The sequence below is a fragment of the Lissotriton vulgaris genome, chromosome 1_1 (assembly GCF_964263255.1).
Source record: "Lissotriton vulgaris chromosome 1_1, aLisVul1.2, whole genome shotgun sequence".
NCBI lineage: Eukaryota > Metazoa > Chordata > Amphibia > Caudata > Salamandridae > Lissotriton > Lissotriton vulgaris.
The window spans coordinates 1,018,171,182-1,018,196,136 of NC_141685.1; the positions used below are offsets into that span (position 1 = coordinate 1,018,171,182).

At 47.5% G+C, this 24,955-nt stretch overlaps 1 protein-coding gene across 2 annotated transcripts in view; it reads right to left on the reverse strand.

Annotated features, from left to right (window-relative positions):
* LOC147748431 (SWI/SNF-related matrix-associated actin-dependent regulator of chromatin subfamily A member 4-like) overlaps window positions 1–24,955 on the reverse strand; it is a 364,311-nt gene that overhangs the window by 183,337 nt on the left and 156,019 nt on the right. For both annotated transcript variants that reach the window (XM_086961561.1, XM_086961552.1), the window contains exon 6: window positions 1,970–2,256. In XM_086961561.1, coding sequence (XP_086817687.1) covers window positions 1,970–2,256 — 287 coding nt within the window. The remainder of the gene's footprint in view (window positions 1–1,969; window positions 2,257–24,955) is intronic.

A 24,955-nucleotide genomic window follows, 5' to 3' on the forward strand; every position in this document is an offset into this window, starting at 1 on the left:
GTCTCTACAGCCTCTGGGTTTTCGGCCTCGATGTCCTGCCAATCCTGGTCCTGAGCCGTCGAGGATCCTGAGTCGTAGCTCGAACGCGGGTCCCCATAATCACCCTCTGTGTAATAGATGTCCTCCTCTTCTCCCTGCTACGAGGGCTCCGGAGTTTTCCGCGGCTCTTCAGCGTCGAACTCCTCGTGTTCTTCTATGTCTTAAAGGACCGTCATGGGCTTCGAAGGGATACTGTAACTTTTCATTTTGTCTTCGAAGTCCCTCTTCCTCTGGATGATGTTTTCCATTTCCGCCTCGAGCCTTCTTTTCTTTCTCTCCATCTGTGGGGCCTGCTCGGCGTCTAGCGTTTCGGCCGCCTCTTCGACGGCCCCGTCGACGTCGAAGCGGCTCTCAGCTCTTTCTCCTTCGAAGTCGAGGATCCCTTTTCTGGAGCTTGCTTCTACGACCTTTGCTTTTCGCTGGTCTTTGCAGTCTGGGAGTCCTTCTCGAAGGATCCGCTGGGCTGTTTTTCGGGGACCGCAGCTTCGGTCGTCGAAGATTTCAACGCCGGTGCTCCCTTCGAGGTTCTAGACTCTGATATTCGAGAGTCCCCCTCAGGTTTTCGAGGCCCTGTCGGGGGTTTCGGGGTCGTAGACTCTCCTACCTTTTCTGACGATTTCTTATCGGTCTCTGCGACCATGGAGACATCTGGACCTTCGGCGATGTTGTCCTCGTCGTCGGAGAGGTTCAGGTCGTACAGCGACGGGGCCTTGCCCTTGCCTTGCATCGTGTGGTGAGCTATCCTCTATTTTTCCCGAATCCTCAGCGTCTTCGGCGTGAAGACTGAGCAGGCGTTGCAGTCCTTGCTCCCGTGGTCGATAGACAGAGAGAGGTTGCAGACCGGGTGCTGGTCTCTCTGCGCGTACTTGTGGTGGCAATTACGGCAGAATATAAATGGTGTATTGTCCATTACAGCGCTCAGGGGTCCCCCTGTGTGCGCAATCTCCGTCGGACGTCGAAGATCTCGAGGTTACTCTCCTTCTTCGTTGTCCCGGCTCTGATGATCTACTTCTCCTGGTCTTCGAGTTTTTTCCTGAAGAAATTTGAGTATTTTTCTCCTTTTCTCCTCCAAAACTTCTGGAGCTTCATGCGACGATCCAGACCCAACGGCGGAAAAAAGAATCTGAAGATAGCGCCCAAGAGTGGGAGCTTCCGCCGGAAGCATGCCGACGTCACCGAAGGTACACCAAATGGTGGGACGTCAACGCCCACCTGGGCTACGAAAAAGAAAAAAAAAAAAGACTACGATTCCGGACCCAACCACCAGATAGCGGAATATGCACAGCATAGGGAATCCAGAAAGATTCACGCTGCAAAAATATTTATTCAACAAGGCATGTGAATCTATAAAAGAGATCAATGCTGGAAATCGGATTGTCGCTTGTATCCCTAAGGCCAACAAAGGATGCGACAGGTTGTCCCTTTCAGGGATTCCCTCCTCAATACCCATCTACACTTACTCCAACAGACTCTATCCAGACAATAAAAAACACTTACATGCATATAGGAAATGTTTTGAGTCTGGCATGTTATACATCCTCAAGCTGAGCAATATCTTGCCATCTAGTGTATAGTCCCAGAACTACTAAATCAACTCAAATTCATGAAAGCACTCAAAACTAGGTTCTTCATTCAGCATGTACCTTTTAAATGATGCCCAAGAACCACTCATGTGCTGAATATCTTAAGGTCTGAAAGACCGTATTAACATGAAAAAATCATAACGTTTTTCTACTGTTGAAGAAAGCATATATTTAGTCAATGTCTGGGAACAAGGCATACACCACCCATCCCACATCTAAACTCTAATCTCTTGGAACAATACGTGAAACTGGCAGCACCATGAACATATGCAAGAATAAAAGAACAACTAAGATCTGCTGGGTGTAGCAGGATCGGGTGTAGGTTAATATCCAGTTTGCACCCTCACCTGTCTTTGTACCTAATCACAGCATCCACTATCTTCTTCATTTTCCGGGTGAGACTGGGTGGGTTGGGTGTGAGCTTCTCGGAAGGGGGCCGTCCACGCTTCCGCTGTTTCTTGACATCATCATCCTTTTCGCGGTGTCTGCTGCTGGTGCTGCTTATGATGGGGGTCGGGATAGGTGTGGGGGTAGAAGAGCTCGGGTCGATATCCCGCTTGCGCTTCCGAGTGGTGGTGGTCTTCTTCTGACGCACTTCCTCCTCAATTTCCTCCAGAGTGCCTTCCTCGATGGCCTAGTTAGGGGAAAAAAAGAACAAAAAATACACTTCAGCCAGTCCTGCAACCAGCAAGAAATGCAAGGAAATCAGATTACCCCTTTCCCCTTGACTAGCATGAAAAACGGACCAAGTATGCCTGGCACTGATGGTTAACAAAATGTGCCACAAATGTTACTCATTGGACAGAAAATGACTTGTTACCTTGTCTATTTAACAGAGGTTCAAGTACGGACTTGCAAGATGCAATGGCATTTTGTGGCTAGTTTTTGAAGAGAAAAAAAAGAAATCCATTCTGAGCAAGTTAGGGACTGGGCAAAGGTTACTAGATATAAAAGAAAGAAAATGGTTACTTACCAGTTAAGAGTAGTTTTGCAGCTTGAAGAGTTTTCTGGATTCACATGCTGTGCATTATTCCGCCATCCAGTGGTTGGGTCCGGAATGGTCTGTTTTTTTCTGTGGGGCGTCAACCACAATTTGGTGCTAGGTCTGTCCCTTGTGGGAATAGCATAATTGAATTGCTTCTAGAATCCAACATGCACTTGTCCCCTTTGTCACAGGAGTTACTATGTTGAAATTGGAGTGAGCGACGAACAACTGATTCCTGTTACGGAATTGTCTTTTCTCCTCCTGTAGCTAGTATAGTAAAGCTTTTCTTACATCCAAGGTACGAAGGCTTTTTTCTAGTTGTGTTTGTTGGTTTTTTAAGAAAACTGCGGGCTGAATGCTTTGATTAATGGGGAATTTGCTTACTACCTAGGTAAGAATTGAGGGTTGGTCCTTAGGATAACCTTGTAGATTTGCATGTATAGTTTCTCAAAAGTTAATTCCTGCAGTTCACTTACTCTCTGTAGAGATGTTATAACTATTAAGAAGGCAGTCTTTATCGTGATGTATCAAAGTTCTGCTTTGTGCATGGGTTCGAACGGTTCTGTCATTAGCTGTTTAGAACTGTATTTAAGCTCCACATCGGAGCTGGAGCCTTCCTTGGGAGTGCAATCCTCTTGGAACCTTCCAGGAATCTTTTGATGACTGGGGATGTGAAAAAAGTTTACCTGACTCTCCCCTGGAGTAGGCTACAATCACTGCCATGTGCACCTTGAAACTTGAGTAGTTGATCATACTGTCAAGCAAGAGCGTAAGAAATAGGAACACTGTTTCCTGTGTGGATATTGAATTTAGGGTATTGCTCTCTGTACACCATATGATGTACCGTTTCCACTTAGCTAACGTTTTTCCATTGTTCTTTGCGGTAAGTTTAAATGTCCGTTCTCTATGTTCTCCGGTGCCAGGCTGCTAGGCTGAGTGTAGCAGGTACCTAGTGAAATATTTGACCCCTCTACATTGTGAGAAGGTCCTTCTCTGGCATGAATCTTATCATCTGTCCCTTGAATAGTTCGAGTAGCCTTGAATACCAGGTTTGCCTTGCTCATTGAGGGGCTATGAGAATTAAGTCTATTCCTGGTTGTCTGGCTTTTTACAGTACCCTTTGTAGCAGAGGAATTGGAGGAAAAGCATATGCAAATATCCCAGACCAGTTTAGCGACAGGGCATTCCCTTTTGTTAGGGGGTGTTGAAACCTGGAGGTGAACAATGGGCTTTTTCTGTTCTCCAATGTTGTGAATAGGTCGATTTTTGGTGCGCCCCCAGAGGCTGAAGACCCTTTGAAGGCTCCTCAGCTGTTCTGTCTGCTGAGCTGATCCACTTCTGTGTTGTCTTTTCCTGGCAGGTGAATTGTCTGCAGGTGAATTCTGTTTTAATTGGCCCATTTCCATATTTGCTGAGCTAGGTTGCTTAGGGTAAATCATTTTGTTGGTCCTGTTTTCTTGAGGTACAACATTGTTGTGGTATTGTCCATCTGAATCAATACGGTCTTCCCTCCTATGTAGGCTTGGAATGCATTTAGTGCCAGGAAACAGTCTTTATCTCTAGGAAGTTGATATGTTTTATGGAGTCTGTGTCGTTCCATTGACCGCGTACCCTCAGGTTTTCTGAATGTGATATTCAACCCTTGTGGGACACCTTTGTTTTGATGGTCACGGAGGGAGTTGGTGATTTGAAAGGTCTGCCTAGTGTTATGTTCTAAGATGCCCACCATTGTATCTCTGTCTGAACCTTTTCTGTTACAACCACTAGATTCCTGCGGTTTGTGACAAACTGTTGCACAGCCATTCCTGTAGAGGGCGCATGTGTAGACGTGCATGGGTAATGAGGGGAATGCATGATGCTATCATGCCCATAAGTTTCACCACTGTCCTCCGGGTCAGAGACCGTCCCTTCTGGTAGAGGAGAGTTTGCTGTTTGATAGCTTGTATCCACCTTTGGGCCAGGTGTGCCTGTGAAATCTTGGAGTTTAATCTTTCTCCTGGGAAAGTTTTCTCCTGTTTCCGTCTTGTTGAGGATTTCTTGTGGTTTATAGAAAATCCCAATCCTTGCAGCGTTGTGATCATCTGATGAATGGGTGTGTAACATCTTTGCCTTGAACTTGCCTTCACCAGCCATTCGTCTAAATAGGGACAGACGTGAATTCCTCTCCTTCTTTCAGATGCTGCTAGGCACTTTCTGAAAACTCTTGGTGCTGATTTTATACGGAAGGGGAAGATCTGAATTGGTAATGGGTGTCCTCGTGGATGAAGCAGAGGTATCTCGTGTGTGCTTGGTTCATGGGGATGTGCAGATAGTCAAGTCAAGTCAAGAGATTTATATAGCGCGCTACATACCCATAGGGTCTCAAGGCGCTAGAGGGAGGGTGGGGAATTACTTGTCGAATATCCAAGTTTTAAGTTGCTTTCTGAATGCTAGGTGGTTCTGGGTAAGGCGAAGGTGAGTGGGAAGTGAGTTCCAGGTTTTAGCTGCCAGGTAGGAGAAGGATCTACCTCCCATGGTGGTTTTGTTGATGCGAGGTACCGTGGCAAGGGCTTGGTTGGAGGATCGCAGCTGACGGGAGGGGGTGTAGAAGGACAATCGTGTGTTGAGGCATTCGGGCCCAAGATCGTAAAGTGCTTTGTGTGCGTGGGTTAGGAGGCGGAAAGTAATCCTCTTATTTACGGGCAGCCAGTGGAGGTTTTTCAGGTGACCAGAGATGTGTTCTTTATGCGGGATGTCTAGTATGAGCCTGGCTGAAGCGTTCTGGATGCGTTGGAGTTTTTTCTGGAGTTTTGCGGTGGTACCGGCGTATAGTGTGTTTCCGTAGTCCAGGCGGCTCGTGACCAGTGCGTGGGTGACCGTTTTTCTAGTTTCGGTGGGGATCCAGCGAAATGTTTTTTTGAGCATGCGAAGAATGTTGAAGCAAGATGATGAAACGGCGTTGACTTGTCTAGTCATCGAGAGTGAGGAGTCCAGGATGACGCCCAGGTTCCGTGCGTGGTCCGTCAGGAGGGGGGCTTTTCCAAGGGCTTCTGGCCACCAAGAGTCATCCCAGGCGGAGGTGGGGGTGCCTAAGATGAGGACTTCTGTTTTGTCTGAGTTTAGTTTCAGAAGGCTGTGCTTCATCCACTTGGCTACTTCTTTCATTCCTTCGTGTAAGTTGGTTTTGGCGGTATTAGGGTCTTTGGTGAGTGATAGGATCAGTTGAGTGTCATCCGCGTAGGAGATGATGTTGAGATTGTGTTGGCGAGCGATGGCCGCAAGGGGGCTCATGTATACATTGAAGAGGGTGGGGCTGAGTGACGATCCTTGCGGCACGCCGCAGATGACTTCAGAGGCCTTTGACTTGAATGGTGGGAGGCGGACTCTCTGTGTTCTTCCGGTGAGGAACGAGGTGATCCATTCCAGTGCTTTTCCTTGGATTCCTACGTCTCTGAGGCGCTGAAGAAGGGTGCTGTGACAGACTGTGTCGAAGTCAGCGGAGAGGTCGAGGAGGATGAGGGCGACTGTGTCTCCATTGTCCAGTAGAGTTCGAATGTCGTCTGTTGCTGCGATGAGGGCGGTCTCAGTGCTGTGTTTGGCTCGGAAGCCGGACTGTGAGGAGTCGAGGGATTTGTTGGTTTCGAGGAAGGCGGCGAGCTGGTTGTTGACAGCTTTCTCAATGACTTTGGCCGGGAATGGAAGAAGCGAGATGGGGCGGTAGTTTTTGAGTTCGGTGGGGTCAGCTGTGGGTTTTTTCAGAAGGGCGCTGAGTTCTGCGTGTTTCCAGCTTTACGGGAAGGTGGCGGAGTTGAGGGAGCAGTTGATGACATCTCGGAGGTGTGGTGCTATGATGGAGTCTGCTTTGTTGAAGATGTGGTGAGGGCATGGGTCAGTTGGGGATCCTGAGTGGATGGAGTTCATCAGGTGGATGGTGTCCTCAGTGGAGATTGGGGTCCAGTCGTTAAGGATGTTCAAGGGGAATGAGGGTCCTGCAGGAGATTGGGTGGGTTGGTCTTCGGGTCGGTTGTCGAAGTTGTTGTGGATGTCTGCGATTTTGTTGTGGAAGAAGGAAGCTAGGGAGTCGCAGAGGGCTTGGGAGGGGGTGATGTCGTTGGAGTTGGCTGATGGGTTGGTAAATTCTTTAGGCATCCTTTAGGTCTATTGTTTAGTTATTTTATTTTTAAAGTTTTGTATAGCACGAACATGACCCAAGCGTGTATCAGATCGCATTACATACGAGATGAGGACGACATACGCAAATAGCTGTGGGAGAAAAAACATAGAAATATATATTAGGAACACAATAGTATATTGGCAGGGACACTTTGATCAAGCAGATGCCACGTAGCGTGTTAAGCAGCAAAACAAGATGAGAGACAAAAGGAGCGAAACTTCTAGTTCAAAGTAGTGTTCAACAGTAAGATTTTCACATCCCTTTTGAAGGCAAATGTTGAGGGAATCAGTCTTGTTTCCACAGGTAGGAAGTTCCATATTTTCTGGGCAATGCTAGAGAATGTACGATTGTAGGTTTTAATTATTTTTTATTTCTTCAGCCTGAGCAGAAGTGTGCTGGTGCTCCTGGGGGGCCGGGAGGCTCCCGATAGTTTGAACTTATTTGCCAGGTCAAGGGGAGAGTTGTAGTGTATCGCTCTATGAGTCATACATGCAATTTTTAACTGGATCCTTGAGTCAAACGGAAGCAATGGAGTACCCTTTTTGTAGCTGTGGGATTAATTCATTTAGTGTTGACATCCTAAAATGGTGCGTGCAAATGAATTTGTATTCAAATCTGAAATCTAAGATCGGTCTTAGCATGAGATCTTGCTTTGGAACCAAGAAACAAGGTGAGTAGTTTTCCTTGTTGTGTTCCCTAGTCTGTACCTTCGCTATTGCTTGTTTTTCTAAGAGTCCCTTTATTTCCTCCCTTAATTGTAAGAGTTCTGTTCTTTTGGACCTCTTCTTCCTTGGTGGATTTGGTGGGGGTTTCTTTTTTAGTTCTATACAATAGCCATGGCGTACCACATTTAAAATCCAACTGTCTGTAGTGATGTTTTCCCACTGAAGTGGGTAATGCACTATTCTGCCTTCCACTGGTGTTGGGGAGGGGGGTCTTTCTTTGTGGGCAAGTCACTTGGAGTTTGTTCTTCCCCTTCCTTAGGGTGGTTGCCTGGCTCTTTCGCTGCCACAAAAGGACTGCTTTGGTTGCTGCTGCCAGGGTTGGTATCCGGACTGCTTGGTTTGATTGCTGTCCGTTGACCTGTGGTTGATGTTGTTGTTGCTGCCCTGTTGAGAAGACCCGTGGGTTTTCTGAGGTTAAATCCTCCTCTTTTGAAGTTGACCCTAATTTGCATGGCTCCCATAGTCATGGTCGCCACTTTGCCCTTTTTTATTTGTTGTAGGAAATCATCTACCTCAATTCCAAACAGGACAGATCCTGTGAAGGGTTTGTAGGTTATGGAAGTTTGTACTTCCTGTTTGAAACCTGAAATTCTGAGCCAGGGGTGCATTCTTAGTGTTGTGCCTGTGCACATTTGTCTGCTGGTTGTATCGACTGTGTCTAGAGCTGATTTTAGGCAGATGTTAACTAAGTTTCTTCCCTCTTGTATGATGGATTTTGCTCTCTGTTTATCTTCCTCTGGAAGCTTGATCATTAGTTCCTCCATTGTTGGTGGCCATACCTATTGAGGAGGGCATTAAAGTTCACAATGTACCATTGTCTTACTGCCTCCTTCTCCATTTTTCTCCCCACCATGTCCATTCTCTTACGTTCCCTTTCTGGAGGTGTGCCAGTGGAGGAATGAGTGTTGCTCCTCCTCACTGCTGTGATAACTATCATGGAAGCAATCACTGTGTTCCCTTGAATGTATTTAGGGTCACTTGTGGAGGGTTTGAATTTTTTCTCAACCCTGAGGCAGGCTCCTAGAAAGCCTCCTTGCCGTGGTTCAGAATGCTTGGCAACATTGGAAGGTATTGTGTACCCTTTGTGGATGGTGCTAATGTTTCTAGGAGGAAACACGAGTCTCCTTTCTCTTCCTCTACGGTGACCTGAAGGTATTAGCTGCTCTCTTGTTGAGGCTGTTGTAGAAGGCTATGTCGTCTGGTGGCAAAGCCTTCGAGGGAGAGCTACAGATCTCTTCTTCAGAGCTTTCTGTTTCAAGGTCGTTCCCCTCTTCCTCGAAAGTTCCCATTGGCTTCCTCCTCTGCTGGAATGTCGAGTTCCTCCTCGACATCCTTCTCGTGAGGTTCGGGGTTTCTGGAGATTCAAGGGTATCCTCTTCTTCCTCTGTGATACTGGAGGTTTTCGCAGGAATTCTGAATTCCTTTAGAGCCTCGTACTACTTTTGTTGAAGGAGCACCATTTCTTCCTCCAGGCGTCTTTTCTTCTTCTCCACCTCAAGGGCCCTTTCGGTGTCTGGAGCCAGGGAGATCCTCTTCTTGGGTGTGGAGCATTCTGCTTCCCAAGGTATGGTTTTGTCCTTCACGGCCTTTCGTCCGGCACCTGTCTTCGATTTCAACGATCTTCCCTCGTCAGAATCCCTTGAGTGAGATCCCTGGATTTGTTTTGGCCGTGGCTTGTCCTTTTCCAAGACACCTGGCTGGCTATCGCACCTTCTTTTCGAGGACCTTAGTGTTCGACGAGTAAGGGGTTTTAGTTACCTTGTCGGTTTTCTTCTCTACGTCCTTCGCTGTCTTTCACAGTACACCTCATCTCAGCGTCCCCTTCAAGGATCTCGAAGGCAGACCCTTCATGTGCCGATTGTGCCGTCAACCCCTGTTCATATTGGTAGCTTGAAAGGCCCAATTCCCTCAGCGATACCTGTTGTTTCTGACGACTAGCATGGCTGTGCGATGGTCCTCCCTCTGCTTTCAATGGACCTCAAGTCTTCGACATGAATACAGAACAAGCCTTGTAGTCCTTATCCGTGTGATCACTCGGCAGGTAGAGGTTACAGACATCATGTGGATCGCGTTGTGCAAATTTGTAGAGGCAATTAGGGCAAAACTTGGAAGGGGTATTTTCCAAGGCACCCTACCGTGCATTATTTTGGTCCATCTGCGTCTTCGTTGGAAAGGTTTCTCTCTCTCCTTCTCCGGTGACTTCTCAATCGATGAACAATGGTTTTTCCTCTAACATTTCTAGATTTTTTTCGGAGATTTCATCCAAAACTTTGTGCGTCTTCCCTTGCTTTCAGACCGAACAGCGGAAAAAGAATCGGAAGATGGCTACCACGCACAGGAACTTCCGGTGTGCTGTCTGACATCAGACAAGGGATGGACCTAGTACCAAATGGTGGTCAACGACGTCCCCACAGAAAACAAGCATTTACAATGCAACGGTTTCGCCTTTGGAAAAGTTAGAGCTATTGGCATTGCTCATGACATTTCTTTTTTTTTTTTTACTTATAAATAAATGGCATTGTTATTTACATTGCCAACAGCTCTCTCAGCCCACACAGCTCTCACAGCTCACACAGCTTTCACAGCCCACACAGCCCACACTGCCCACACAGCTCTCGCAGCCCACACAGCTCTCGCAGCCCACACAGCTCTCGCAGCCCACACAGCTCTCACAGCCCACCCAGCTCTCACAGCCCACCCAGCTCTCACAGCCCACACAGCTCTCACAGCCCACACAGCCCACACAGCTCTCACAGCCCACACAGCTCTCACAGCCCACACAGCTCTCACAGCTCTCACAGCCCACATCTTAGTTAAGGGATGTTTCTTGGCATTATCAGTTTGTAAAGAGGAGCTAATTTAATCGTTTCTACAACAATTGCTTTTCTCACTGAAAGGTTTTTGGTGGGAGATCCTCACCCAAGTAGAATATTACACAGCTGCCAAACACTGCTTATTTAGGTTAAAGAGATCTTAAATGACACTCAGATAAGGTTGTAATATTCCATGTGAAATTGTCAAAGATCAATCTGCATTATCCTAGAGCCCACCAAATATTTAATGGGACTCTCAGCAAGTTCCTCATACACTTCCTGGACTCCCGTGTATGTGTAATTACAGTATGCACAAATAGGATCATCGCTCTGCAAAGAGGCCATGCATTGAATGTGCATGTAGTCAGAACACCTTTATGACCCTTTGACCGATGCTGTGAGAAACTTCCACTGCCTTCAGTACAGAATGCCCTATTGTGCTTCTCACACCCTGAATTCACCCAGACACTTAGAGGGGAATTATTACCCTTCCCCGCATTATTTCCTTAAAAGCTGCCTCGGACTGAACATGAAGGTTGGCTTGTGAGATATCAGAAAATCACGGTGTCTCAAGCACTGCATGACACCCTCCCCTAGAGCCCATGCAGAACCGTATGATACCTAGTGTAGCATGCTCCCTTATCTAACTTCATGCTACGATGAGCAGACGAAAATTCTCCCACACAAAATATGCTTCTGCCTCCACAAGCTACTCAAAAAAGGTGCTCTCTACCCAAAAAAATGCCCCCAGTTTTAGGAATTTCAGTGCAGCAAGGTACAAACCCACAGAACAGGATCAACTCGCCTAACCCCCAATCGGGCCAAGAAGATGCCTTCACCAAAAAGAACAAGCACACAGGACTCTTCAAAACAAAATGCACTCTACTCACAGCGACTACCTTCATAGCGCTTTGCTTTGGCATTTGTATATGTTTGCAGTGCTCGGAAGCTGCCAGAAGGCGATGTACAACACCTCAACAATCGAGGTATCACCCCTTCCTTCAGAACCAGAGGCCTGGGGTGCTAAAGCCATGTCACAAAGCTGCTGGCTGCTTTCTGCACAGTGACGGCTTGATGACATGGCCTCAAATGTACAAATCAGTCATAGCCCACAACCACCCTTCGCAAGAAGACACAAAAAGTTGCTCCTCTCTAATATACACGAGGCAGGATTCTTCTCGCGATTCTTTGCAAATGCAGGGATGGAGGCCTGTGAGGGACAGCAGACTGCCAAGCCACAGTCCCTGCACACTCAGAATGTCTACTACTTTTTTTGTCCGGCAAATAGCACCAGAAAGATACCAGTCCATGATTGTTCCCTGTCCCCCCTCCACCCCCCCCCCCCCAGCTCCCAGGTGTAATTTGAAGAGTGGAGGTTGTCCACTGTGCAAATCAGTAATACCTGCTTCAAAGATTGCTAAATTGTCAACAGTTTACAAACCCAGTTATAGCTGTAAAGCATCTGTACATTGCACGATGGACTGGATGGAAGTGGGGGCGTCCCTTTCATGCCCCCCCCCCCCCCCGGTCCAATTTGCAGTAAGCCACCAGGTGTTCTACACAAGCCAGAGAGACATTTCCGACACGATAGTACGTTTGTATATTGTAATTTGATGTTTTTGCAGATCTCAGGCTTTGCAACTGCATAACAGTTGATGACACTTGGCTCCTAATGCCCACACTTGAAAAAGGATGTTGAAGCCGCCCTCTTAGAACAATATGCCCTTGTCTCCTGAAGGAACGCGTCCACAGGACAGAACCGGAAGATGCTCCCCATCCCCTGCACGTCCATGCGGGGCCAGGAAGCAGCGTCTCCTCGGGGCTGGTACTTCAGAAGAATTCGTGCATTCTGACAATTGGAAGCATCTGCACGGTGCGATTCCAGGTGTTGGCGATCCCCTCGTCCTCTCCGAGCCCCCCCTCCCCCCCGAGCACAGAGCACCTCTCTTGAGCTCCCACCGTGCCCGCCTGGAAGATGCAGAAGGTGCAGGATTCCAGGCGAGCCGCCACTTGCCGAGGTATCTCAGCCTCAGACACCCCGCCCCCCGGGACTCCTCTCCTGCCACTCCGGGGGCCAGGCAGGACCTTGCATCCAGCGAACAGGCCCCCTCTGTGCAGCAGCCCCCTCCCCCTGCCGCTCGCCCGCCCCCAGGCTAATCGCCAGAATTACTGTTATTAGTGCTTTGAAATTGTTCAGAGCAATTTGTGTGTTGTTGGAAGGGGGGGAGGGTGTTCCAGCTTCCCCAATTATCCATATTAGAAATCAGACTGTGCAGTTGCCAGAATGGGGAGGGGGTTCCTGCTTGGCCCTCTCCTTCCTGGATAAAATAAGGGATGGGGGCTCCCATGGAAAGAGCTGCCGATGGCTACAGAAGACCCTTCCTGGCTAGAGAGGGTCCCACCTGACACAGCCCCTGCACCCCTCCCGTCTGGCATGGGAGCTTCCAGATCTGAAGGTTCTTTTCAGGGCACAGCCCCCCCCCCCCTTTCCCACCCCCACCCCCCTCCTTGGCAGAGATGGTCCGTGCTCGACTGAGAGGGAACCCTTGAACTCAGATGACGCTTGCTGGGTAGAAGGGGTGCCTGCTGGCGTTTTGGGGCAGAGAGGCCCAGGGGTGCCGGAATGCAAGGCCCTCACCTGGCCTGTCACTGCACGGCTGCGAGATGTCTCCATCTGCGGGGTAACCCGCCCTGACAAGCCCCCTTCAGAGCTTGACCTGGGGTCAGACCACAGAGGGTTAACCCCGCATCCCCACCGCAGCCCCAGACGCGGCTCTGCCCCGCCAGCGCCGGGGCGCCCGCTCCCCACTCCTCGCCCCGTTTAATTAAATCACTGGGGCAGCGGCGATGGCATCCGGCCCTTCATGAAGGCTCTCCTCAGCCCCGGCTCCGCAAAGTCAACACCGGTCGGACACACGCTGACCCGCTTTGTGCTAGAAAGGAGCCGCCACATGGCACCCCAGGGCCCGGGCGGGAGAGGGAAAGGTCTGAAAAACAAACAGTGTCTGGAGTCGAGGGCTACCACATGGCACACCGCGGCCAGGAGGAGCTCGGGTCAGAATAGACACCCCGAGGGGGGAGGCGGGGGTGACTGCACGTAGAAATGCAAGAGCCCGCGGTGTCTGCGCAGGTAAGACGCTCTAAGAGCTGAGGGGAGGGGATAGCTGCTGGCCAGCGATAATTGCACCCCTCTTTCTTGATATAAGTACATTTAAATAGGCAATAACACTAAAGCATTCCTCGTGTAGCCATCAAGGGTGCAGTGGTACCAGCGGTCTGAGGTGCCAATGCATCCCTTTTACATCTTGTTTATAGCGCGAAACCAGGGGATGGGGGGATAGTCATTTGGCTTGCATCCAGGAAGGCCCAGGGGCCCCCCTACTACTCACCTGTCGGTCCCGGTTGCTCTCCCGCCCGCTCTCGACAATCCTACGAGCGGCGGGGGAGTTATGCAGGCACTCGGCAGTTGGGACGGCAGGCCGGGGGCACAGGGGCACTCACGGTCTCCTCGGCGGGGATGGGTCTCCTCCGGGAGGCTCTTCGTCGTGCTTCAGGTGCAGCTCCTCCGCCGATGGCCCAATCAGGTCGCTGCTTTGCAGGCGAGCCCTCACAACCACCCGGGAGTCAGCCAACGGCAGTGCGGCTCCCGGGGCAACCCACGATGACGAACCTTGAGCGGCCAATCCCTGCACAGCTTCAGTAGTGACGCGACGGCGCACGGGCCAATCCCGTCGCGGCGTCAGTGAGGGGGCTCGACTCCTGTGGCCAATGGGAGCGCGGCGGCTTCGATCTCAGCTACCGCAGCTCCCGGTCACGAACACAGCTTGCAGAGGGTGTTTCTGGCCCCGGGCCGCGACGGTGATTTAGCGGCCAGAGATTTTCGGGCCGCAGATCGCGGTCAGCCTGCTTCCTCGCCAGCAGATCGACACGGGGGATTATAAGGCACAGGGAAACACCACGGGTCTCCCCACACCCCTGAATCTGTGCCGATGAGCACAGCGATCGGGCCAGCTCTTCTCGGGGGCGTTCCCGGCTTTTGGCTGACGTATCATGACGTAGCCAAAAGCCAAAGATTCTCGGGAACGCCCCCGTGTCTGGTCCGGCATTGACGGACGCCTCTCTGTTCCAATGGCTAGCCTCCATTTATGGAGCTAGCCAATGAAGCAGAGAGGCGTGTTCAAGTCACCCATACTAGAAACTACAGATTTCTCTGGAGGAGGAGCCTAACGGCTCCGCCCCCCCAGCGAAACCTAAAAAGGAAAAAACAAAACAGCCGATTCCCGACCCAAACCACTAAATGGCGGAATAACGCACATCCAGAAAATAATTCATGCTGAAAAACTGTATTTGCCATGTTAAAAAGCTGTTTGCCTCTTCAAACCATCTTTTTTAATAGTAGCTGTAAGAAAGTGTCTCTATATATACTGGACCAAAGTAAGGTACAGTGTGTATAGAGTCCCCAGAGGTATGGCAGAGGTTAACCCCTTAAGTGCTGCGCACGTTCACCGGCCGACGGCACCACTACCTCCGTAGTGCTGCCGTCGGCCGTTGAACGTTCGAACTGCACCTGCGCAATGGAACGTCCAGCACTGGAGCTGGACGTTCCATAGCAGCTATGAGGTTAAAGTTAGATATAACCTTACTCTCTAAAGTGGTAGCTTGGTAGAGCAGTGAGGCAGTATCAGAGGGCAGTGTAAAGCATTTGTTGTACACACTCAGTCAGCAAAAGGTTTCACACACTCAAGAACAACTCTAGGCCAATTGTTTTTATATCAAAAGATATTATTGTTTTATTTTAGAACCAACAGGTATCAAAATATACTTTTCTCAATATGAGTGACTTTAGGTAATTACTTTGCAAAAAGGCAATAGACTTTGTAAGTACAAAAGCTACAGTGGTTGCAATAGGCAACACAATTTTAAACAAAATTTAACATTAAGCTCAATGAGTTTTTCTACATAAATGCAGTTGATTACTTTAAGGATTACTTTACTAACCACAGAACTGGATCCTGGATTCAGTCCCGGGACCTAAGCTGTGAACAGTGAAGTAAAACCGTTTTGGTTACAGTGGTGATTTTTAAAGAATATAAGGAATATGCTACTTACCAGTATGCATCTGTTCTTGGCATGTAGGGCTGCTGACATTCATATCTGTGCATAGATCCCCGCCTAGTGTTGGGTCCAGATGATTGCACATTGTTGCCCTGGAAGAGTCTTCCCGTAACCGGTTTAAATCCCAGGAATACCCCTAAGACGAGCTAACCCCCTTGCCAAGATCGAACATATGAGGAGCTGAAGAAGAAGAAAACGTGAACAGCGGAACGGGCACATTGAAAAAGCAGCGCGGAAGACCGGTCAGCAGAATAACGGACACCGGACTTACACTGACCTGGAAGAGAGACAACGTCTGGAGACGGACTGCCCATCCGTGCTGCCCGGTGGAAGCTGGATGATGCTGGCTAGAAAAGTTGCATCACGCGGACAGCAGATGGGATGCTTATGGGATCCCCGACACGAAACTGACACGAAGAAGCCCGGGATCTGCGTGGGAGCGGAGACGACCTCATGGTAGGCGAGGAGGCCTGGGGACTCCGCGAGGGACATCTACTTATGGCAGAGGATCTCATAGTTAACCCGATCCAACAGACGCGAGTCGGTAACTGAGACGCGACAGCAAGACCGGAGATGAATCATCCCGCCCGAGTTATCACCAGCAAACGGAAGTCGCGAGCAGAGAAGTAATCAAGACGGCATCCCGTTGGGCTTGAGGGGGTTCCCGCGCCGAGCGGTGAGTGAGGAGAAAGCGGGAGGGACTAATGACTAGAATCATTATAATCTTGAAGATTGAAACAACCGGGAGCCAAATACAGCCTTGCCTGACCTTAAAATGGCGCCCAAATCGGACATGATACTCGTGGAATCAACATTATCCCTGATAAGATGAACCTATCATTAGTTTTACTCAAGTCCTGGAGTACAATCAATAAAAGTCATACCCTGACTAGTGCATATAAAGTACACTGGCACTGCCTGGGAACAACCAACAGTGAAATAGAACCAGTCGTCCAGGGAAGAGGGACTAACTCGGAGAAGTGGAAAGAGAGAAAGTCTTCTCTGCCCAATGAAGAACCAGCATAACTGCAGCCATCTTACAATGACTGTTTACTAGAGTGCACAACCCAGAGCCACATCTACTAAGAGATAACTAGAGAACTAAGAGATTTCAAATTGCTACAATCAGTAATCACAACTACTAAAAGTTAGCTGAAGAATATTTAGGTGACAGAGAAAATTACCACTACTCAGCAAATCTTTAGCTATACACGCCTAGATTTGGAAAGGTAGTACAGAACTAGAACAAAGCAACACCAGCAGCCTTTCTACCCGGAGTCAAGCAGAGAAAGAGGCACCTTAAGACATGCTACACGGAGCTAATATGAGCAGGCGATACCTAGAGGCGGTAGGCTCGAAAGCCCAGAATATAAAATACCCACCTAATTTATCCAAAAATGCAGCTAAAAAGTTCAAACACGACACCCTGAGAAAGAACCAGGACATACTATTTACGGACCTATTTTTCAATATATCTAAAGGCACGTCAATGAATGACCTCATATTCTACACAAATAAAACAGCTAAATGGCGCAATGCCTTCTCAAGGATGCTTGCCATAAAAGCGACGATAAACATCCCTCATGGCACAAAAATGATGACCTCACCATCAAAAAGATGCAGAGAAGAACTAAGTATCACCATATATAAATCTGGAATTGTGCTGATACAAGCAGCAAACCGAGAACTGGAGAAATTTGCCAAGATATTCCAAACAATAAAAGATTCACTAGAAGACCCAAGACACCAACTACACCAGTCCTCACCAGGAGACACTCCCGACACCAACGATATCACCAGAGGCGCCATTAGAAACAGGGGACACCATGCTCAAAGCTCTAAACCGGAAGATAGACTTGAAATAGCAATGTCAGAACCTGAGAACGCGACAGAAAGAACAGAGAGGTCTACCAATCAGGCAAACAAAGAACAAGACCGGCTCCAAAGAGAAGAGGCGTTCTCGCCTACAAACGAAGAGACCTTCCTTGTAGAGCATACATCGGCACCAAGAGTAATACTTTATGACATCCAGGAATTGGACGAGGGAGAAGATATCACACCCTCCTATACCTCTCTCGAGTACAATTCCAGCGTCATGCAGACTCTCTCCCACAAACGCACTCACAGCAACACAGAACTCAGCTAGCACTGACGACATCTCCAATATAAACGGAAGAGACAATCAAACATGGGTTACAAAGGAAAAGGATGCGGAACTAAGAACAGATCCAAAACGGAGAAGAGCAGAATACAAATCCCGGATAAACAGATCAGTCCCCCCTAAGAAATCACGTCAGAACAAGAAAGATATTAATGAGCTTCTGAAGCTAGTGAGCGAGTTGGCACAAGTCGCTATAAATACCCTACAGGCGATTGAAAAAAATCGAGGAGAAGACGACGAGCATTCACTCTAAGGTCACGCACATTCAAAACCTCGTACACTCCTCACAAAGAAAGAGTAACGAGATGGACAGGCAGTTAAAAAATAGAGACAACCGACCGGATAGGACAAAACCATTATCAAAGGAGGAAACTCTGGCATTAATCCGAACATATGAAATACCGGACCACGAGAGAGAGGAAAGAATCAAAACAGTACCACTCGACTCGAACAGAATATCGAGGAAGAATGATAGAACTTCCAACCCTTACAATTTACAACACGTACAACTTACAACAACAGAAGCCAAGAACGGAAACGTTAGTAACAAAGAAAAGCCTCTGACGTGTCTACTACTCAACTGTCGGTCGGCAACCAAACATGCATCGGATATAGCGGACCTCATCATCAACAAGGACATTGATCTGGCAGTCCTTACTGAAACATGGCTTACGGAATCCTCATCGTCAACCATGGATCTCTTAGTACCACCCCAATATAACATTTTGAGACTTGATAGACTCAGAAAGTTAGGGGGAGGTATAGCCTGCATTCACAGATAAGTTATAGAGGTCAAACAAATCCAAGCCGACCCTCTAGAATCCTGCGAATACCTAGGTCTTAATATAAGAGCAACTAACAACCAAAGATGCAACCTGCATACTTTTTACCACCCACCAAGAGACAATGCAAAGTTTACAGAGGAGTTAATGGAGATCTTAACGGCCAACTCTAACAACGGCGTCAATAACATATTTCTTGGCGATTTCAACCTACACTGGGAGGACTGCAACGACAAACTGGTCAACTCGCTTAAAGATTTCCTCGATGAACTGAACCTCACCCAAGTGTGCACACAACCCACACACTCGAAAGGAGGGACGTTAGACTGGATTATTTCTCGAAGCAAAGATACAACAATCCTCTCCATAACGCCATGTGACTGGTCTGATCATCATGCCATAACATTCGCGATACCCTTAATGGAAAAAGGCAGGACCAGGCAACCCCTCAAGTCCAAAAAATGGATTCGAGACACAAGAGAAGCGAACTTGGAGCTACTGGTTGAAAGCTGTGAAAGAGACCTAAAACCTCCTAACAGCCTGCAGAATGTCAACGAGCTGACCGACCATTACATAACAACGGTCGAAAATATTGTTAATAACACCATGCCATTAAAACTGAAAAGAATCTCGGAGAAGACAAAAAATCCTTGGTTTACTGAAGCATTAAATGAAGAAAGGCGCAAACTGAGAATGGCCGAAAGAAAATGGAGACAACACCCTTCATCCCCGGAGTTGAAAGCCCTCAGAAAAATCAGAAACCAATATAACAAAAAGATCATCAATTCAAAAAAAGAATTTATAAGATCAGAACTGGATAATGCCAAAAACAGACCTCGTAAACTCTTTGAAATCCTAAAGCAACAATCAAACAAACTAGCCAAATCCGTTCATGAGAACTCAAAAACACCGCTAAATTGTGAAAATTTTTCCACATTCTTCACAGAGAAGGCGAAATCACTTGAAATAGAGCTCAAAAACGCCATGGCGAACCTTCCCACCGAACCAATGCCTACGAGCGATACCGTCGCTACAACGGAGAGTACCAAGGGAAAAAATGAGGCAAATTGGGATTCGTTCGAACTATATGACCAGCACAATATCGCCAAAACTCTTTCTGAAATCAAACCAAACAAGCACTACCAAGATCCCCTTCCCGCAAAATGTTTAAAAGAAATCAATCACGTTTTGGTTCCAATATGGACCGAAATTATAAATGCTTCACTTTCACAAGGGACCCTCCCTGACTGCCTAAAAGCAGGTCAAGTTGCTCCCATAATCAAAAAACCCTCAGCAGATACATCAGACCCAAACAACTTTCGCCCAGTGACCAACATCCCGGTACTGGCCAAGCTAATTGAGAAATGCGTACAGAACCAACTGAGCCAACACATCACCAGGTTCTCATTGCTTGATGAATGCCAATCAGGATTCAGAGCAGGGCATAGCACGGAAACAGCGATCCTCCCTATAGTTGATGATGCACTACAGGCCCTTGACCAAAATCAAGCATGCTTACTGATTCTCCTTGATCTGTCTTCGGCTTTCGACACGGTAAATCACGAAGCATTACTGACCAGGCTGCGGGACAGGATGGGACTGTCAGGAACTGTGCTGAAATGGTTTGACTCTTTTCTACAGAACAGGACGCAGCGATTCCTGGTCAACCAGTCAATCTCACTTCCATCCCCTATTTCAATAGGAGTCCCTCAAGGATCGACGTTATCCCCAGATCTCTTTAACCTATACGTCGAACCGCTTACAGAAATTCTCCAAAAGTCACAGATATCCTATCACATGTACGCAGACGACACGCAAATATACTTAAAGATCGCATCCCTAAAAGACATTGAACTACAAGTCATTAAAAACGGCTCTACAATGGTTAACTACCAATCAGCTGAAGCTAAATGCTCACAAAACAGAGTTCCTACTAATCTCACCAGCTAGGAGCCATACGGAAATAAAGGAATGGACGAAAGTCGTGACTGCGCTAAACTGCACCCCAACACTAATCAAGTCAGCGAAATCGCTAGGAATCACATTGGACGAGAATCTGGACATGAAAGCCCACATTAACTCAATGGCAAAAAATGCACGATTCCACCTGAATTACTTAAGAAAATTGAAACCGTTCATCTCAGAGGCGGATCTCAAATTGGCAATCCAATCCTTAGTCATCTCGAGGATTGAATATGGCTGCACCACCTTAGCTGGATTACCAAAATCGTCCACAGCGCCACTGAAAGCCTGCCTTAACGCTGCGGCAAGAATTATCACCGGATCTAGGAAATACGATCACATATCCCCACACTTGAAAGCTTTAAACTGGCTACCTTATGAAGCCAGAATCCAAATGAAGATAGCATGTATCACCCATAAAGCGCTACACCACAACACCCCAAGATACCTAGCGAAGAAAATACAGCTGTTGGGGGGTAATAGACCAGCTAGGAGTGCTGAGGAGTTGCTCCTACGGCCAGCCTTTTTCCGTAAGAAGAAAACCTATGACAGAGCGTTCTCAGGAGCTGCCCCCAGAATCTGGAACTCACTCCCTCCTAACATTAGGAAGATCCAGAATGTGGCAACATTCAAACGAGAAGTGAAGAGCTTTCTGATGAAGAAATACTCTACTTAGAGTGAACTTTCATGAACTTATAACGACCTACCTCATACTTGTCTTCTTATACTACTTGGGATAGAAGTTTAGCCCAACAGACTATTAACGCTAACTACTCATGTGTTTTGAATATATATCATCTACCTCATATATGTTATTCGTATAACCGTTGATATATTTGTTTATCTTCTACGTCTTCTATGTAAAGCGCTCTGATACCCACGGGTCTTGTTCGCGCTATACAAAACTTTATAATAAATAATAAATAAATAAGTATCACAAGATAGGTGGCTCCTTCCTTGGACTACAGTGCGCATGGGCATTCTCTCCATGCTCAGATTGTTTTTCGCCATTGTGGCAGAGATGGAGTATAGTTCAGTAAGAGATGTCCATGCAAAGAGTGAATGCTACAGCTGCGACAGGCACCGGGGAGGCGGGTGGGCGATATGAATGTCAGCAGCCCTACATTCCAAGAACAGATGCATACTGGTAAGTAGCATATTCTGTTCGAGGCATGTGGGCTGCTGAATTCATATCTGTGCATAGAATGTATAGCAGTATCTCCCCTAGCAGTGGCTGCCTGTGCCAGCTGCAGCAGTCTGAAAAAGAGTTTTGAGAACAGCCTGTCCTACAGCAGCTTTCTGTTTGGAATGTACATCTACACAGTAGTGTTTGGTAAATGTATGTATGGTTGTCCATGTGGCTGCTCTACAAATTTCGTGTAAAGGAGTATTTCACAGGAAAGCCATGGATGCCCCTAGTTTGCGAGTAGAATGCGCCCTAGGGGGAACTGTTAAGGTGCGTTTTGCCTTTAAGTAACATATCTGAATGCACTTAACGATCCATCTGGCTATACCGGATTTAGAAATAGGGTTGCCATTGTGTTGTGGTGAGAAAGCAACAAACAACTGTTTTGTCTTTTCGAAATTCCTCAGTTCTATCTATATAATATAGCAGAGCTCTTTTGACATCTAGAGTGTGCAAGGCCCTTTCAGTAACTGTGGGTTTTGAAAGAACACCAGCAGGTCTATTGTTTGATTTATAAAACTGGGATACCACTTTTGGCATGAATTTAGGGTTTGTTCTGAGAACTACTCTATTTGCATGTACTTGAATGAATGGCTCCTGAATAGTGAGGGCTTGCAGCTCACTAACTCTTCTAAGTGAAGTAATGGCAATAAGGAAAGCCACTTTCCAAGTAAGAAATTGTAGTTCGCATGAGTGTAGTGGTTCAAAAGGTGGTCCCATAAGTCTGGTTAAAACGATGTTTAGATTCCAGACTGGTGAAGGTGGGTGCCTTGGGGGAATTATTTGTTTAAGTCCCTCCATAAATGCTTTAATTGCTGGCACTCTAAATAGTGAAAGGTGTTGCCTGTTTTGGAGATATGCTGCTAACGCAGCTAGATGTATCCTGATGGATGAGTAGGCTAAATTGCAACGTTGTAGGTGCAAGAGATAGCAAATGATGCTTTGTGTGGAAGCGTCTAATGGGTTTATGTTGTTGTTACTGCAGTAAATGACGAATCGTTTCCACTTAGCCGCATAGCATGCCCTGGTAGTGGGTCTTCTTGCCTCTTTGATAATATTCATGCAGTCTGGAGGCAAGTTTAGGTATCCAAACTCTAGGATCTCAGGAGCCAGATCGCCAGGTTTAGCAGTTGCGGGTCTGGGTGTTGGATTTCGCCATGGTTCTGAGTTGGAAGATTGGGTGATAGTCATAGTCTTTGATGAGGCACCACTGACAGTTCTAGGAAAGTCGTGTACCATGGTTGTCTCGCCCATGTGGGAGCAACTAGGATAAGCGTTAGTGAATGTTGGCGCATTTTGCGTGCCACTAGCGGTATTAGTGGAGCTGGGGGAAAAGCGTACACAAATTTGCCTGACCAGTTCATCCATATCACATTGCCCTGCAACTGCGGATGTGGGAACCTGGCGGCAAGTACTGGCATTTTGCGTTTTCGCTTGTTGCAAACAGATCTATTTCCGGTTGTCCCCATTTCCGGAAGAATGGTTGGAGCACATTGGGGTGAATCTCTCATTCGTGCATCTGTTGACTGTGCCTGCTGAGCAGGTCGGCCATCTGATTGTCTTTGCCTGGGAAGTGTTCTGCCATGAGAAACATGTTCCTTTGAATGGCCCATTTCCACATTCTTTGAGCCAGATGCGACAGCTGTGGGGAGTGTGTCCCTCCTTGTTTTTGAACATAATACATTGCTGTCATGTTGTCCGTCCGGATCAACAGTCTTGTTGCATAAGTGTTTTTTGAATGCTTTTAGTGCTAGGAAGATTGCCATAAACTCCAGAAGGTTGATGTGCATTTTTTTCTGTTGTATAGTCCATAGTCCCTGAACTGTGTAATGCAGGACATGGGCTCCCCAGCCTTGCAGGGATGCGTCCGTTGTCATCACTATTTGTGGGACAGGCTTTTGGAACAGTCGTCCTTTGCAAAGGTTTTGTGGTTTCCACCAATGCAGAGAGTTGTATGCTTGACTGGTCACCAACACTAGGTCCTGTAATTGCCCTTGAGCCTGGTTCACCTGTTTTGCTAGGCATTCCTGAAGCGGACGCATGTGTAACCTGGCATGAGGGACTATGAAAATGCATGAGGCCATCATGCCTATGAGTTGCATAAACACTCGAGCTGGCAATGAGTGAAGGGGTGTGAACCTTTAGATTAACGTCTGCATTCCGTTTATACGTGCTGCGTTTGGATATGCCTTTGCTGCTAGTGTATCTATTGTTGCTCCCAGGTACTGTTGGACGTGGGAGGGTTGCAGGTGCGACTTCGGGTAGTTCAGCGAGAAACCTAGACTGTGCAGGAGATGAATGGTCTTTGACATGTGGCTGGCACATTACTGGGCCGATGGCGCTTGTATTAGCCAATCGTCCAGGTATGGATATACATGAATGTTCTGTCTCCTGAGATGTGCGGCCACTGTTGCTAGGCATTTTGTCAACACCTGTGGAGCTGTTGTTACACCGAATGGCAGGACTTTGAACTGGTAGTGTTGTCCTTGAATTGTAAACCTGAGATACTTTCTGTGAGCAGGGTGTATTGGTATATGAAAGTATGCGTCTTTGAGGTCTAGAGTTGCCAGGAAGTCTCCCTGCCGTAGCAGTGGGAAGACTTGTTGCAGAGTGAGCATGTGAAAATGTTCTGATAAAATGCACTGGTTGAGGGGCCTGAGGTCCAATATTGGTCTGAGAGACCCGTCCTTTTTGGGAATGAGGAAGTATAGTGAGTATACTCCTGTTCCTTGATGTAGGAGTGGGACTGGTTCTATGACCCCCTTTTGTAGCATACTGATGACCTCTTGCTGCAGTAATGTTATATGTTCCTGCGACATTGGACAGTGCACGGGTGGTATGTTGGGTGGTGTTGACGTGAGTTCTAGTCAATAGCCATGTTGGATAATTTACCTTACCCACCTGTCTGTAGTGATGTTTAACCAGGCTGGCAGGAATTGTTGTAGTCTTCCCCCGACTGGTGTTATATGGTCTGGGGGTAGTGGCAAGAAGTCACTGTTTGGTGTTAGTGGAGGATCTATTGGCATTGCCTCCACAACCCCTGCCCTTTGTGTTATTTCCTCTGTATCCACCTCTGTTTGTGTTTTTATTGTATGTGGATTGCGTATTAGTTTTGTAAGTGGAGGATTGCTGCGATGTGTTACCTCGCGCAATTCCTTGAGCGACGAAAGGAGCCTCTGTGTTGTTGGGATTGAAGGGCTCCCATGGACTTTGCAGTTTCATTGTCCTTTTTCATTTTATCCAGAATTGAGTCAACTGCTGGACCAATAAAAAAATCTGGATTTATAGGCTGGTTAAGAATTGTGGCCTGTACTTCATTTTTAAATCCAGATATGCGAAGCTATGTGTGCCTTGTGTGCCTTCTAAGCAGTACGCTTGTGTTAATAGATCTGGCAGCTGTATCTGCCGCGTCTAGAGCACACTTAATGGAGGCATTGGTGATGAGCTTACC